We start from the raw sequence: 18398 nt of genomic DNA, 5'->3' as shown, positions 1-18398 counted from the left end.
GGCTTAAAATGTGCATCAGCAAGTATCAGTACAGAACAGAAAACCTATGGCTTAATTCTTTTCCCCACTCTGTGGGAGCGGGCCCCATCATTTTAACTCAAAGAAATAAGGAAGAATGAAAAGAATAACGGTATTGATTGAGATCCTGTTTACAGAGGGAGTCAAGCCAGTGAATTCCCCACAGCAAATAACAAAGCATGCCAGTCATGCATGTCAGTTGCAGGAATAAACAGCTTTTGTGGATAATCTTGTCAAGGAAGATAAGGCCTGCATCTGACAAACACAATTACTGATAACAACACAAGGGGAACTTATCCAGGGCTGCAGGAGTTATCCATGAGCTGTCTGCCAACAAAATACCAGTAGAATACAGGAAGAGGGAACCAACTGGGCCCTCCACCAGCACAAGCATGACAGAAGTCTCATATTGTAAGATGATATTTAAATACAGCATGCATCAAAAATATTCATATGAATTAATCAATCAGCCTTTGCATGGCTTGTATGATAGGATCTTTGGTATTGGCCTATCTGCGTAACCTATTGATGATCTTGTCCTTGAAAGCTGGATTAGCTTCTGTGCATAATATAATAGTTTATGTATATAACATGGCACTGTCAAACATAGCTTCTCTCGCCTAATATTTAGGTTTGCAAAACTATTATATGATATATCATTTAGACTACACTGGTTTGGCACATCATAAAAATGAAACAACCACATTGTGTTCAGTCACGAATCAGTCAAACTATGTGTTTGGTTTCACTTAGGGAATAATGTTATTTGGAAAATGGCCACAGTTTTTTTTTGGTTGATTACCAACATTGTCACAAAAGGTCAGTATGCTACTATGCGAAATTCACCCCTTTCATTTTTTAGTTTTATTTTGCTCAAGTTATATAACCAAGATTCAAGATTGAAAATTCAGCCTTAGGATAAAGTTAAAATACAAGACACGGTATGTTTTCAGACAAATGTTATACTAAAGAAATTCTGTTTTAACCTTTTTCCAATTGATTTTGCTCAGGCCTGAATTCCTGTTGAGGAATATGTGTGTTAGAATTATATTTAATGTTTTTTCACAGGCTGCCCTACCAGCCAAGGCTATCCTGAAACATGCATGTTATATCTGAAAAGATTTACTTTGTTAAATCAAAGTAACATGAAGAAATGATGGTGCAGGCATGAAAATGGATATCACAAGTAGACACGTTGATATTCCCACAGTATAACATGTTACATGTTGTCCTCAGGTCAAAATAAAATGTTGTGGTCACCACATTGAGGTACTGTACCCATGTGTCTCCTTCTGAAAAACAGTATAGCAATGCTGGACTAACAGGTCGTGTGAAGGGAGGTGTGAGAGCACTAGGGGAAGGGAACGGAAACGAAAAGCACTTAAAGAAGCCATGAGGGAATAACAACATGGTAAAGATCTTCATCTATGGAGTGGAATGTTTGTAACCTCTTTATGCAGGTTTTAACAATCCACATACCCCAAAATTTCAAAAACCCAGAGAACAATGTAGAGGTACATGTACATCAGCCACCTCCGGGTCGGTGTGGTGGCTCTGTGGTTAAGGATCTGTGCCCGTGGCTGGAAAATTGCCAGTTCAAATCCTGTGGCTGGCAGAGGAATCCTACTCTGTTGGGCCCCTGCACAAGGCCCTTAACCCCAAACTGATCCAGGGGTGCCGTATAAATGGCTGACCCTGTGCTCTGACCTCAAGCGTCTCTCTCCCTGCCTGTGTGTCTCATGGAGAGGAAGCTGGGGTATGTGAAAAGACAAATTCTTAACACAAGACATTGTCTATGGCCAATAAAGTGATCTTATCTTATCTTAGGTAGCCATCAAGAAGAGGAGGTGGGAGAATAGCAATTGTTTAAAAACTAATGAACAAGAAAGAAAAATGCATGGATGTCTGACTTTATCTGTACTGTATATGAATATTAAAACGGCAAGAGAGAATGTTAAAAAATAATGCGGCATCAGATGACATTTAGTGAATATTCCCTACTTCTGAAGTCTACACTTGAAGAAAGAATCCTTGAGGGTATTTTCATAGGATAAAAGCTGTAAGCAAAACAAGCTCTTTTGGAGCCCTTAATCAAAAAGGTTTTTTTCTTTATCTTCATGTCATTTTATGATTGTATTAGAAGAAGGGATAGCAGCAGCAGGTCACAACCAGGGGCATGCTGTATAATTTCTGGAGTTGAATCACATTAATTTCAAAGCTCCCTGCCAATGTGACTTGTTTCTCAAAAAGTATCTGTCTTTGATCAGTTACACTAATGAGAATAAATGTACTGAGCAGAACATCACCCTTTTTACAGCTGTGCCATTAATAAGGACAAAAATAGAGTTGTTTTCTACAAAAAAAGAAGTAGATCATAGGGCTTTTTTTCTTGTTTCTGTTCTAGGGGAAATACTTGAACTGTATAGTAACAATTTCAGGTAACCTCAAAATTCAGAAAACATGTTAAGTCTGATTTCACACAAAACTCCTCATACTTTCTTTTCCTTTTATTTTCTTTTATAGAAAATGCTCTAAATGTCCAAGAGTTTCATAACGTATCAATCAAAGACAGATGCAGGAAGACTTAAATATTACAGCAGAATTAACACTTTTTAAAATCTATTTTAGCTATCCATACCCACTGGGTGAGACCTGTGTTTAACAGCAATGGTTAGAAATTTGGAAAATTTAGAAACTTGATGCTATAGGCCAACAAGACTGAGAACATGTGAAAAGGGAAAATCACTGTTTAAACATATAATAATGACCCATGTCCTTTAACACAACCTCCTACTGTAGGTGTTTCTCAGATGAAAATGTTCATGTTGAAGGGAATTCTTTGCTCTATTTACAAGTGCGTCATCCGACCTAAATATGAACAGTATGTGCAGCAGGTTATGACAATAATATTGTTCAGACTTCTATGGTCGAAATTACAGTTCTTTTAAGGATGAATCTTATTTGGACAAGAAAACAGCATGCAAGCAACTGAGGCCTTACACTGGAAGAATTTAGTCAAAATACTTGAGTCTTAAAGCCTTAAAAATTGATCGGCAAAAGGAAACGCATTTATATGGCACAGAATAACTCAAGGATATATTTGCTTTTCCCTTTTTGGATTTAAATTTCCTTACCCCTTAAAAATGCTCTAAAAGGTACATTTTAGTATTTGCCAGAAATCTTCCAGGTATGGTGGATAAACTAAAATAATTAAAAAACTAAAAACTAAAATAATTTGCTAAGAAGGTTAGCCTTTTGTTTTTCTCCATTAGAGAACTCGGTCTTGTTTTAGAGTCCTATTACAAAGGCTCAATCTGACGACTCAGCTCCAATTTTTCAGAAACTTTGCACCAGCACCTTCGCACTCTCAGGCTCTTTACATCAGCCACCCAGCCGGGAGCTTTGGCCTGCCTGCTGAATGTATCTAGAATCTGCATCTCAAACACGCAGGCTGCGCTCTTGGTTTCCTTGGCAATGAGGGCTGCCGCAGGGAGAGCACCACTCTCTGGCACAAAAAAATAAAAAAGAAAACAACCGCTTATCTCTCCAAAAATTCCATATGAACCCACTGTTCCTGTCAAGACGTGACTTGGTGAAAACCCCTGGAATCCTCAGCTACTAGCCACCAAAACAGGCTAAACTGGTCTAATGGGTTCCTCTCGTTTGTAATCTTTCGTTTGTTCTGATATGCTGATATTCCAAGACTGCTCTCTCTACGGTGTCACAAACGCTTGAGATGTAAATCCTGATCAAAGCTCTTGGCAACTTACTAGTGTGTACATAATACAAATCACAAACTGCTGTTATGAGTAACACCCCTAAGGTCTAGGTTTTCCAAGTCTTACAAACAATTCCTAGCGGAAAATTATTTTACATATCATGCTTTACAGAATATTGTTAAGATAATTGGATATCATGGAAAAGGTCAAGGCAACTAAGATGGCTGTTATTACTCAACCCTGAATATTTATTTGCATTATCATGGGTAAAAAAGGAAACATATTTTGTTAAGAATACAACATGTCACACAGTCTTGCTAGAAAAAAAAATGAAATAATGCGTTGGGTGTGGATTTGCAGATGAAAACACTAAGATGGCACCGCATGATCACTTGGTGCAGAAAACAAAAATATGGGGAAGACTAAAAACATGTAATTATACATTTCAAAGATTCTGAAAGGACTAATCTTCTAATGAAACATGTGGGAGTGCTCCAGGAAAGTAGACTCACTGTGATATTTCATTAAAATGGCTCTGTGCCCCACAGTTGCCCCTGTGACAATGTGGCTGTAGAAAACCTTGCCTGGTGGCAGCTCTATCTTATTTGCATTCCACCACCTCCTTTCAATGCATCTGCTGCAGACAGAAAGCCCTTGTGTTCTTCACCAGTCTCTATCATCTGTTCCTACAAAATCTAAAGCTGTCAGGACGACCTTCTAGCTTAAAAACGAAAGAAAGGTGGTTTATCTCCTGCTCCATGCCATCAGAAAGGACAAGAGAAGCTACATGACCAGCCAACATTTTTAATAATGTGCCTGCAGATCTACCCCCACTCCTCCTCTCACTATCTGCCAGCTCTTGACAAAAAAATAGTTTCTCAGAGAGGGGGAAATCGGGGGAGAGGATTACAAGGAGACGAAATAATGGGAAACTGCCATCAACTGTAGTTCATTTGATTCACAATAGCTATCACTAACTCACTACTACATAGTATCACCCTTTGTCTTTTGATTTAATCCAGTGCTCTTTGTCACTTGATTCTGCTTTGTAAGAATGCAGTACAACGCGTTTACAATCTGCATACTAAACTACTCCAAAAAACAAATCGATGGTCATGGAAAGGTCACAGAGGCTATTTCTACAGCAGTCATATAACACAAAATGTGGATGTGGCCTTCACTTGCGCAAAGCAGAAATCAAATACTCGATTCACATGATTGGTGAATACTGGCAACCGGTGTGTTCCAGAGAAATAGTCAAGGCCTCAAAAAATATATTGCACCAATTAATTAATTAGTTTTCCTAATTAATGCCCATACTGAAATAAAACTATTCACAGATTAAATGGTACAGAAACCTCATTCAAAGTCACTAAAATAAAGCTTTTAATTTACAGATAATCTTGCTGCTAATCATTGCAGTGACTTGCTATGGAGCAGCATGACTAACTAGCATTAGCAATGTGGCACAGTGGGTATACAGTAGCTTATAATAACTCTACTTCAGATTCCACAATAGCCTAAACAACTGGGCTATAAGAAATCTGTTGAATCTGATTTAATTACAACACTCAAAAACACAAAAAGTTGCATCTTCCATTTTCAAACCCACCCCTTTTAACACTCATTCAGCACATAGAGGGGCTACTAACTCAAAGATGATGAACAATGTGAACTGCAAAGTGGTGCTTTTATAGCCAATGAGTCATTTCACACCTGTTCACCAGACATACACAATTGTTTAAAGACAAAATCTTAAATTTGCCCACTGAAAACCCAATTAAACGTGTGGATAAGATGATTTACAGCCGCCATAAAAAAGTAACAAAGAGAGGGTTGTAAATAAGTAGGAGACATAAGATGAGTGCTCCTGGTTACAGGCTGCTCAAACCCACCTATTATAGTTAACACATTACTGAGACCTGTTTTAAAATGTAATGCATTTCTGACTTGCCATGTTTCCATGTAATTACATACTGCACAGTATATAAATACTGAACGTACAATGATCTACTCTTATCTTTATTGTGTACAATCTAAGATCCATTCTTATGTTAGGAAACCTTTTACATGTATTTTTAATTTTCCATGAGTTGCAAAAGAAATGAAATCTCCAAAGCAGGCCATAACTTTTGCAGCTAAAGCCTAAAATGAATACATTTAAAGGAAGACATGCAGTAGTGTGTTGGTGATGTCACCATTGGCAATTTGCCAATAGAACATCAATAACCCATTTCTTTCTGGACCACAGCAAACAACCTGCAACATCTAATTAAACCCTATTGATTAGATTATAATAGTTGAATGTGGTCTTTTTAGTGCTTTTAGAAACATAAAATGATACAGAGCATTACATCTAAATGTTTTGTTATTCGTGTCTTCAGAGTGACATGAGAATGTTTCACAATGCTCCTGAGCTCTACAGATTTTATTTTGCTCTAAATCTTCTCATGACATATCAGGGTCAAAGCAGGGCACATTGATTGCAGTATGGACAGTAGAGACATGCCAGAATGACACTGAATTAGCTCTTCCTGAATGAGACATCTCTGGGTAGTGGCCCAAGCCTGACACAATCAATGAGAATCTTTCCAGACAAGCTCATTAACAAGCAGCTTCAAGCAGCAATGCAGGTAGATCCTACATGTGGAGGCAAAGCAGAAATATTCCTAGGGAGCCACATCTAAGGAATCATTTTTTAAAAGAAGATTTGTATCAATGGGACATTGTGAATGAATGATAAATATTGCAGGTGTTAGGGGCTCTAACTATTTAAGCTCTTTCCACAAAGAGAAAACAAAAATACACATTACTGTCAATAGCTATGAGTTAAAATGTAAAGTCATGGACTAGCATGAATCAGCTTTTTTAAAGCACTTTTCTTTGCATCAATTAATTAGTCACACTGTAGGAGGTCCCTACAGCACCTCAACGGGAAAGACACTGCCTATGTAGTTTAAAATCTTATTGTCCAGGTGGATCAAAGACTTACCGGGCGAAAGAAACAGAAGCTTTAAAGCCATTTGCAACAGATATTGTGGTTCAGGTGCAACAATTCACAGGTGCTGCTATTAAGTAATCCAAGGTACTGGCATTGAACAATTTAGCATTACACGTGATATACAATCGATGAAAATGGATCGATTTAGCGTTTAGGCCTCAAATCTGTGCAAAGCATGCAGGGATTCCAAATCCCAAGAGACTGAACAATCTGTTTTTTCTCTCAAGGTCTCAGAGACCTTTAATATGTGTAGAAAACCAAACAACGGTCTGAGCAAACCTTCCAGGCAAGGAAACAAATCTCTGCAGTTGCCATTAATCCTGCCCCCCTGTCCCACAGGGGTTTAGTCATGGGATTGGGACGTGGGAGCACAGAGATTTGTTTCCTCTGCATTCCTCTGGAACTGCTGTAATTATTCACACATCCCTATGCCAGTCAAGTCAATACCTCCCTATAATCAGCCAATTACCCACACAATCATCTCTAAAGGAGATAAGAGGATAATTCAACTCCTGGCCAATTTCCCTTGTAAATGCAGTTCTACAATCAGAATTATTGAATGGATCTTGGCCTCAGTGTGCACCAATCGTGAAATTAAAAAAAACATTTCAGAAATCCACTTACATTAAATAAAAAACAGGTTTATGTCTATATCTCTCTATGGTCTTCACAATGAATAAAAGAGCACATTTTTCATTTGCACATCCTATTCAGAAAAAAAAGTTATCATAATCAGAAAATCTGTTAACTACAATGCAAAACAGTAAGACAAACACTGGCAATATCTTATAACAGCAACAATTCCAATCTTACTGAATGCAAACCAGCAAAAAAATTAAAATTAAAAAAGATTCCACTCCACAAAACGCATGGTAGACCATGAATGTTGGTCCATTTAGAAGCAAGAGACATGGAAAAATACAACCTACTGAGCAGATTATAGATGAGACAAGATTGATGTATCCAGTTTTTCGCACCATTTACATCTATAATCATGATCTACAATGGTGAGAAATCTGGCCCACAACTTTTATAGACATAATTCACAAACCTCCTTTGTGCCTTTGAATCAGAACACATGTGCAGTGACAACATTAACCATGCAACACTAACGTTATGGATTTGCTGCTGTGTATAGTTGTTAATTAATGTCTGGAGGCCTCAGGAGTCCTCCCAGAAAGGCCTTTCCTATTAGTTACACGGCTAACTGTCACTGAAGGAGCTACAGAAAAGTAAATGACATTAAAATCTCAACGTCTGAGGAGAAAACGTCTGTTCTGTATACAGTATACAGTACATTATGATGCCTGGTGTTTGGACTCTGTGCTATAGCCAACAAATACAATCCATGTAACCTACCCAAATCTGGAATGTCTGTAATCTCAACAAAACGGAAATGAAGGTCACAAATCCGCCATACTTTTCTCAGAAGTTTTACTGGTATTTTTCTTTTTACCAGAGTTACATAAGGTTATCAACCCAACTTATACTTAACACAACGAAGATTTAATGCAGACGTCCAAATAATGGCAGCAGGAATAACTGACACAGGAAGCGTCCAAGTGGCAATGCCTTCTGACTAACATATTTCACTCATTCAATGCTGTGTTATTAAGTTGATGAAGCTCCAAAATATATCAACTTCATTAACTTTCAATTCAACTAATATATTGAGACCTTATATATTATATATTAAAACGTGTTTTTCTCAATTTATTTGTTTGTGTAAGGGAAAAACATAAAAATAAATATTTAATAATAGCATGGAAATTTGCACTTTATTAATGGCATTTTCAGGATCTGTAATTAGCTCCAGAAGTTAATGACAATACATTCTCCTATTGGCAGGGTCAAGAGGAAGTATACAATGGCATTAATAGTATAAATGGCATTAATACTTAAATACTTGGCCAATTAATACTTAAATGGTATTAAAATTTCACCCATCCACCAGATGGAAATTCTACTTGTTATAGAAAAGAAGAAAATATCTCTGCAGAACACTTTTTTTAAGAATACAGTATTACATTGATGTATATTGTTAAACAGTGTTGGATCTGCTACTTTTATACAGCAGACACATTTTACAGAAGACTCCATATTGTCTTTGATAGCCCAGTAAAGAAAAGCCACTGTAACTAGGCATATTAATATTATTATGAATATTATCTTATACTGTATCAGTTCAATACACTGAAGATCAGCATACTGAACCGACCAAGGAAAAAAAAGGGTAAAATTCAAAGTGCAACATGAGCACTCCCTGCCCATTTCTTAACTCACAGGCTGATATTATTATTCCTGTTTAGCTATTAGGTTCACCAGGGCATAGACCTGTACAGATAAATAACTGACTGTTTCTGGAGAGACTAGATATCCCCAGAGGGACTTCTAAATCATTCTGAACCGTGATGTACTTTCACGTTCAATGCCTCTTGTTTGCCAGGTGTGCAGATTTGTCACCTCAACAGACAAGCCTGATGATATTTAGGGCAACACACTGTTGTCATCTATACCTGCCCATCTGATCGCTGTCTGCTGAGTTCACCATGCTGTTGAAAACAAGCAGCCAGATGAAAACCTCCAGATGGCTTTGGAAAAAGGATAAAACATTTAAACCATCAGAAACTACTAATAATCAACTGAGCAAGATGAGACCGGTGGTCTCCTCCTGTTAGTCACCCTATAATTTTATTTGATAACGAAGCAGGCAAATGTGTTAAACCACTCCAATGAATAACAAACCTCTACTTTTTTAGTTACACCATTCTCCACACTTGTCATATTTGACATTTTTGTTTGCCTTAGAAACATTTAAGATTGTGAAATTCTATTTAAAACAAAAATGTTTTTCTTTTTTGTTTTGAACACACAAGGGATCTAGAAAGCTGCAAAAAATAAACCTTTAAACCTGCTTATCACATGAAAGAAACAGTTGTCCACCCTGTGGATAGCTGTGCTTATCTATGTACATTAAACAAAACTAAAAGCGTCTCTCCTCAAAGGCAAAATAAAGGTTCTAAATATAAACCATTAAGGTTTCATGTATGTGGCGCCTCCAAGTGGTGTATCAAAGGCGTGCATTCTTTGGCAGATGTATGAAATAGCGGTAAGAGCTGTGGGCTTGCAACTCGAGGGCTGTAAACCCAAAACAGCATGGAATACTGCTTCTGTACCCTGGAGCAGCTTACTTCATACCAGTGAAATGCTATGCAACCGGATATACACGAGTATGCACCTGGCTGTATTTGCACAAAAAAAATTGGTTTATAGTCTGAGAAGCAATAAAAACACAACAAATAAGTATTGGGAATATTGAAAATGCTGTGCTGTGTCAATCTCTCAAGCAATGTGATGTACTGTGCTGTGACAGACTTTGGCAGACAGCCATCATTTCTGTCCAAATGACGCACAAAGATCTCAGAGTGCGGCAGAAATGAGTTTACAAATACAATGCCTGGCACACAACAAATTCCACTATCATCAGCATTGAGGTGCATGTTTATTAACATGTCAGCTTCCTTTGTCAAACATTATACAGTATATTTTTTTGTGTACTTCTTATATCCTCATGCATTCTCTATTCTAGAGACCTCATGGTTTGTACCCCTGTATACCAGGGTGTAGTAGTTGAGAACTGAGAAAAATGTGTCCGTGCCGTAACTATACAATAAAATTCAAAGAGTTTCAAAGCAGCCCTGTATTAGTCTTAGTAAATGTGTTAAGTAAAGTCTTTGGCTTTACCCTGCTTGGCCAAGGGAATAACAGCTGGCTATATAATGAGGTGCCTGGCCTCCTCCAAATACAGCGAACCAAGAGGCTGGCGCAATGACATTGGAATGCAGATGGTGGAGGGCTGCTGAGCAGTGATCACAAGGGAGGCAAGCCTGACTCGTACTTACGGTAATGTGGCAATGTGTGTGCATGATGGAAAAGGGGGATTTGTCTTCCACCAGAACTTGCGTTATTGCCTCCATTAACTGGATTATTATTCAATGTGCAAATTAGCTGGCTAATGCTTAATTACTGAATCACTAATCATTTAATTTTGCAGCGACAGACATGCAGGAAACTACCTGCTTCTTTAGCCGCAACGGAAAGATGGAAAGATCCTATATGTAAACTAAAAAAAAAATTACGAATACTGAATAGGTTATCACTTCTTTTTAATCTAGTCCCCTTTCCTCAGCTCACTGGAAAAACTTTGATGTTCACGTTACTTCAGGGCACCTAATGGAAATTTAATGGAAAGAAGTTGCTGAGTGAACAAAATTTGGAAAGGAGGCCAGATCAAGGAATAAAGTCCTTAGAGATTTAGCATTTACTTCTCTAAATACTCCTTGACACCATATCACTCCCAGCTGGGGTCTTTTGGGCCTTTCAACATCAGACACCCTCTCCCAGGTGAACCAGCTGGGAGTGATCACACCTCAGCTTTTGGCCTATTGGCAGTAAGGGTCACTCCTTCTGATCCAGAGACCCTTGGATGCTTTCTCTGCAGCACGTTTGTGACCTTACAGGTTCTTCTCCTGTTTGCCCATGACATGCCTAACATACAAAATCCCCTTCAGCAATGGGCACACAACTGGTCTTCCAGTCCTGCCACTCGCAATCACTGGCCAGTTCCTAATAGTCATCTTCCTGCCATTCTCTTCCTCCAAGCAATTCTGTCAAGGCACTGTCAGCTCATGCATGATGACCTGTTTCATTGTGCCTGAGACCAGTACAATGTCTGGCCAAACAATCGTATTTCTGATGCGCTCAGTGACGTTAAACTGCCGTGTCAAGTCTACCATCATGTGCCAGTTGTTGGCAGTTACAAGGAGATCTGTAGTTGGTCTGGATGTTTGCCTCAGCTGTTATCCAGCTCTATTAAAAGTGAAGGATTCTGTGGTGGGACTTTAATGCCTGCTGCCTCCAGTCCCTTTTCAGATTGTGTCTGCAATGGACTTAAGGACCTAGTCATGACATCAGTGAGTGACCTTCTCCCAGCACTTTTGTATAGCTGCTAAGTGTTGCATTCCCTGGGCACAGTAGACAAGTAGGTGTCACCACTTTACATCCCCCCAAAAATACTAGTATTATTACAAAAAGGGGGTTTCGAAACTGGTGAATATCAGTATTGACCGAGTAAAACAAGTAAACCCCCAACTTCTAAGTGATTTATCCAGAATATACTGGTTATATAATTAGAGGCACGTGAGTTCTTTGTTCTCACAGTTTTGGTGAAAAGAGTTATAATCCAAGCACATGTGGTTAAACAAATATTTATTATCAATGACAATACAAACACTAAACTACACACAACACAACATACAAGTCACTACATTTACAGTATGTTAAGGCGTTTCAGAGGCCTAACATCATAATCACCCAGAAAACCCAAGACCGCTACTACGTATTGAACTCTTAAATAATGCCTACAGAAGCCAAAATAAAAGATAAGCTGCATTCTTAATAAATGCAATATAACAGTTTAATCTCTCTCTCTCTGCAAACATGTATGCCTTAAAATAAATGGGAGCATGTTTCCCTATTCTAAAAATGCACCCACAAGCAGGAAAGACCACCTTTAACCAAGGTATCTTTTAATTAGGAAACCCAAGTTCTCTAAAAAAGACAGAATAGCAAGCTCTCTCTAGCAAGGATCAAATCCGTAGCTCCGGTCAGGTTTTGTTTGGATGATCATGAAGTAGTGGCTCTCCCCTGGTGTGAGCTTCAAGTTTCCAACTCCTCTCTTTCTCCTTCTTTCTCTCCTCTCTTCTCTCTCTTGTCCTCTCTGCTTCTTCTCTTCCTTTAGTCTTAATGTGATCTCATACAGTGTGTTTCTGGACTGTTCATGGACAACCTTTTATCCACAACTTATTTAACTAGGTGTGTGTGTTTAGTCGAGTCTGACTCTTCATGACCTCATGGGCTTTAGCATGCCAGGCCTGTCCGTCAACAACTGCTTCTCTGAGCTCTGAACATCTAGAGGGCTCTGTCCTTTTCCTAGTTTCCCTGTGCCTTACTTGTTCTTCCGGTGTGTCCTGTTGTCTGGGGCTTTATATTTCCGGGTCTCCCTATCCTCCTGGCTCGGCATTGGGATCGGTTGTCGAGAGGTTCGCCTCACCAGGTCGCCCCACGTCTGCTACCTGAGGGCTTACGTCTCATCCCCCGACTCTGCCTTGAGCCCGGACCGCACCCCCATGTTTGCGCCGTTCCTGCCACTACGCATAGGGCCCTCCCGTCTCACCGGTCTCTCTCCACGGCTAGCCCCCGGCTTCCGTGACACTATCTATCCGTCTTAACCTCTGCCACCCCCTTCTTCTTTTCCCTTCAATGTTTCCCACCATCAGAGTCTTCTCCAGTGAATCCTGTCTTCGCATTATATGGCCAAAGTATGTGAGTTTTAATTTTACTATCATTCCTTCCAATGAAAAATCTGTGTTTATTTCCCTGCGTATTGACTGATTTGATCTTCGTGCAGTCCAAGGAGCTCTCAGCAATTTTCTCCAACACCACAGTTCAAACGTATCGATTTTCTGACGCACAGCCTTACTTACCGTCCAACTCTCCCATCCATATGTTACTACAGGGAAGACCACAGCTTTCACTATACGGATCTTTGTTGACAATGTAATATCTTTGCACTTTAATATCTTATCCAGATTTCCTCCCAAGAAGCAAGCTTTCTTTTGATTTCATGGCTACAATCACCAGCTGCTGAGATCCTTGAGCCTAGGTAAACCAAGGTATATCAGAGGAGCCCCTACATCTCAGCAAAGCTCCCCTCTGCTTTGAAGATGGTAATGTTTTCACTGCCAGGTGTTACTTTTAGAGACATTTCCTAGTCACCTACAGCTGTAATAGTATCATTATGTTTATTATGTTAGGTAATGAAAGACAGAATTTCTCCATCATTATTAAGATAAAGGGGTATGTACAATATGTAGGACTGAGATAATGTAATTTGTGCTTTTGCAAACCTGTATTTGGAGAGTATAATTCTATTAATATCAAAATAAAACCTGCAACTAGATTAGATTTTGCATGAGTGACAGTAGAGAGATAGTAGGGAGTTTAAAAGATCTGTATTATATACTCCCTATTTGTAGTTTGTTATTTTTAAATGAATAGTACATTGTCCCAAATAAGAGGAAATAAATCTATTTACTGGAACAAATTATTATATGCTGCTTAACCTTCACATCGCCGTGAGGGAATTTGCTGAACTCTTTCCCGTTCCGAAGGAGCCGTACAGTTTTTGACTTGTTTTACAAGTAAGGCTGTCAAGTTAATGAATCTGGACAGTTTGCACTTCCTCAAAGAAGCAACACAAACTCTCAGGGGATTATCGCTGGCAAAAGATCTTAATTAATGTCAAGGAACGCAGATAACATTCAGGTACAAGAACCTGATCTGACAGGAAACTCCAAGGTGTAGATGACAGTGTTAAGACCCTTTAGAAACAAACAACCCTCCTAATTAGAGTCGGGCTTATTTTCTCAATGCACAACAAGGGACATAAACAATGCTTTGTTGTTTATTTCTTGTATTAACACTTAGAGCAAATTATACAACAATGGTAGGGTTTAAATGGAAAAGTCACTACTTACTGTATGTATAATACTGTGGGCTCTACTGTGGGGGTAGGAGCCTTGCAGGTTGATCAGTGTGCATGTCTGTTCAAGTGCTTTGCTTGCCATATGAGTTCTGTAATTTCTGACTCTGTGATTAAGGCCCAGGGAGGCACAGTATTTCAACCTCAGACCCCGGTGAAAATTCCAGTTACACTCCTTTATATTAACACAAATTCCTACTGTACATATATACAAACACACACTCTATAAATGTCTATATACAGTAAGCACAAATATGTATTAAAAAGTCTGAGAAGTCCCACTTATTTTGGCAGTTTCTTTATTGTTTTGTTCCCTCCGATTTGGCTGCTGTGCTGGAAAATACCTACTTAGATCTTACTACTTACCTACTTACCTATGAACTTAGATCAGTGGGATCTCCAGTGCAGACATTCAGTGAAAATCACACTCAACTCTGCTTCCTGTTTACACCAGATATATATTATTTGAAGCTGTTTTCAGGATGAAAGGAAATAAATCTTGAGTTTGTAAGTCGCTTTGTCTAAACACTGCCCTTCTCCTTTAGCAAGAGAAATGCATGGGATACGTACATGCAAAGACCTTCCTGCTGAAGCAGCTTTCGAGCGCTTGTAAAGCCCAGAGAATAACACGAAATGAATTTAAGCAGTAGGCTTCCCCCAACCTGCCTCACATGCTGGTATTCCAAGGAGGTTCCAGGTTCACCATTTAGTCTCAGGGACTTCAAGCTTTAGTGGTTTTATTATTGGTTGGTGATGTTGAGGTCAGAAGTCAAATAGACTGGTCTCAAGTCAAGTTACTGTATCTCTAGTTTAAAATAACATAAAAGCATGTATGTATTTAAAATACTTCCAACAGAAGATAAAGGGAAATCTGTAGATGAGTTAAATGTTAAAACAGAAGATGATATTTAATTAGTACAAAATGAAATTTTTACTACTTTACATTGAGCATAAGAAGTAAGGAAAAATTACCTGATATGTGTTGTCAAAGCTGTCATACATGAATCGTGTTATCAGAGACGTCTTTCCGACTGCAAGGAAACACAAAAAACAGGTTACAGACGGCATTGTTTCAATTAAACACACAGCTGTATTTGTCTACACATTCAATGCAATAAATGTTAACACTTCTGGACTTGTAAGCAGAAGATTGTGGTTTTAAATCCTGGGTAGGACACTGCTGTCACCCCTGAGGCCCTTATCAGGTACTCTAGCTATTTTCACAAAATGCCCAACACCATAAATCAATACAAATGATTGATTTAATCAGGAAAGATACTTCATTTTGTGGTTCTATATTTTACTTCTTAAGCACAAAAATAATTTCTTATATTTGACTGAGGAAGGCTTTAAATGATTGTACAGCATATAAGTCATTCATATCAGATTGTAACGCCCCAAGACACACCAGGGCACTGTATTCTCCAATTACTTACTTTTAATATCTGCAATACTATATTAACCAAAATAAACGGTGTACTTACAAGCCTCCTCCCCTAAAAGTGTGATAAAAGGAAGTATTTTTTTTAATCATTTAGATTTAAAAAGATTATAAAATAAGTCAAAATGTAAAAAAAAACAATATGTCCTATAGGTAATAAAAATTAGTCACGGTTATGATTACACTGGACCTTGGATGTTTCTAGAAACCCAATTCATTTCAGAACTTCCCATAAATCTATAACTCTCACAACATGGGACACCCAAAACTCTGATTACTACTGCACTGCAAGGTGTTTTTCTATTTCCTTCACGGTTTTATGAGCATTATGAAAATGAAAGCTAATGTCAGGGTGACTGTGTGCTATGGGTCTACCATAATTTACATAGCAATACTACAATAGGGAGGTCTACGTAGTCATTTCCCATGAATCTGCCTACACTAGAATGCATTTTGGTGGTCTTGAACCAAGGATAAGGACTAAAATATTTCAAATCATTCTCACGGTTTTCTTTTCATTGACTTAAGAGGATCTTCTTCCCACTCATTCCACTGATCAGTACATAAAAACAGCCACCTAGTTCACAGCCCAGTGGACTAGTTTTAGTACAGCTCTCATTCACACAATACACAAATCCATAGTGAGTCCTACTGTTGTTTTCTATATTAATTTGTTTTATTACTTTTTGATCACTTCAATCACTGTGTTCAGATTGAATGTCAATGTTGTGTGAAGTAGGTATTGTATATCTGTGCACTCAGTGTATTCTCTAAAATAATAATAATAATAATTGCTTACACTTATATAGCGCTTTTCTGGACACTCCACTCAAAGCGCTTTACAGGTAATGGGGACTCCCCTCCACCACCACCAATGTGCAGCATCCACCTGGATGATGCGACGGCAGCCATAGTGCGCCAGAACGCTTACCACACATCAGCTATCACTGGGGAGGAGGACAGAGTAATGAAGCCAATTCATAGATGGGGATTATTAGGAGGCCATGATTGGTAAGGGCCAATGGGAAACTTGGCCAGGACGCCAGGGTTACACCCCTACTCTTTTCGAGAAACGCCCTGGGATTTATAATGACCACAGAGAGTCAGGACCTCGGTTTTACTTCTCATCCAAAGGACGGCGCCTGTTTACAGTATAGTGTCCCCATCACTATACTGAGGCATTAGGACCCACATAGGCCGCAGGATGAGCACCCCCTGCTGGCCCTACTAACACCTCTTCCAGCAGCAACCTTAGTTTTTCCCAGGAGGTCTCCCATCCAGGTACTGACCAGGCTCACACCTGCTTAGCTTCAGTGGGTTGCCAGTTGTGTGTTGCAGAGTGATATGGTTGCTGGCATCAAAATACTGATGGAATGTTGCAAGCACAATAGTTTTGATTTCATCATTATGTTACATATTCCTTAATTAAGAAATGCCAATTCACCTAATCTGAATTACAGATTTAAGTGCAGGTGGCTTGTTCAGAATTGGCAGAAGAACATGCACAGCAGTATTGATTACTGAGCGCAAGGGGGCTATGACAGCCCAGTGGCGGTTGTGTGAGATATGCCTGAAGCAAGTTATTTAAATGCAAATTTCCCTGTAGACAAGAGTCAGTTGAATTTTTACGGTGAAAAAGATTTAAATTAATAGGGCTCATAAGGCCTTATTAGAGCCTGCAAATAAATGCAGAGCCGTATTTTTTAGACTTTTTATCCCACAAACAAACTGCTTCATCGCAAGGTCTTCATTGCTCCACAATCATCTGGTCTTCTTCAAAATGTGAGTATATTTTAAATGCATGTGTACAGTAGACCTTGTGAATATCGTTCTCCTCCCCCATGTTGCATTTGAAACGCAGCCTCATCAATGTGACCCATGGGGAAATGTTGATGACTGATGTTCACATCTGTCCTCTCTTTCAGTCATTTAGGCAGCTGCTCTTTTACCTGATGGGCTCTTGTTAGGAAGAATAATTTCAATATACAGTAGCTGTTCTGTGCCTGGCCTGCTCAACAAGACTGGGTCAATTTCACCCTGGTTTTCTCTGGTTGATTTTCAATGGCACATCCCCCCTGACAGAGATGCGCACAAAACTGCTGTCCCTTTCTCCTCTGTCCACATCTGAATGCAAGCTGTTAGGTCTGATGCATATGTTATCTTGCTAAGGAGAGAAAGACTGTGGGGAGGGACTGTGCTGCTCACTTTTGAAATTAAATTTGAAATCCTCGCTTGCTAAATATAGTCACAACCCACACCTGATGAACATCCTTTAAAAGAAGAAAAACTGTCCAACTCTAACGAGAGACCCATCAGCAGCAGAATGTCAGCACAAAATGTACTCTGTTTTCTAGGCAACGGTGCATCTGCAGAGGAGGTGTCAGCCTGGCATGCATGTGCAAAAACATTCACCTTTGATTAAAGTCAGTTTCCTGCCTAAGCTAATTCTGGACTAGCTCTCATGTGGTATCTGGGTAAAGTATGGCTAATGTGTTTTATGCTTCAGTTAATTGGATGGTTTGCCTGGGACTATAGTATGACAAAGGTACACATTTTTACTATATATGTATTTTTTTTTTAAAGGTAGCATAAACAGTAAGTGAAAGTTGATAACAC

The 18398-nt window shown here is 38.9% G+C and overlaps 1 protein-coding gene across 1 annotated transcript in view; it reads right to left on the bottom strand.

Moving 5' to 3' along the window:
• Positions 1-18398, bottom strand: part of rab6ba (RAB6B, member RAS oncogene family a) — a 90159-nt gene that overhangs the window by 32075 nt on the left and 39686 nt on the right. Inside the window, exon 2 of the mRNA XM_088914699.1 lies at positions 15314-15372. Coding sequence (XP_088770825.1) covers positions 15314-15372 — 59 coding nt within the window. The remainder of the gene's footprint in view (positions 1-15313; positions 15373-18398) is intronic.

Source organism: Atractosteus spatula, chromosome 4 (assembly GCF_055471065.1).
Source record: "Atractosteus spatula isolate fAtrSpa1 chromosome 4, fAtrSpa1.hap1, whole genome shotgun sequence".
Lineage (NCBI taxonomy): Eukaryota > Metazoa > Chordata > Actinopteri > Semionotiformes > Lepisosteidae > Atractosteus > Atractosteus spatula.
Note: the sequence above shows the minus strand (reverse complement) of the source record. Positions and strands in the feature narration are given on the sequence as shown.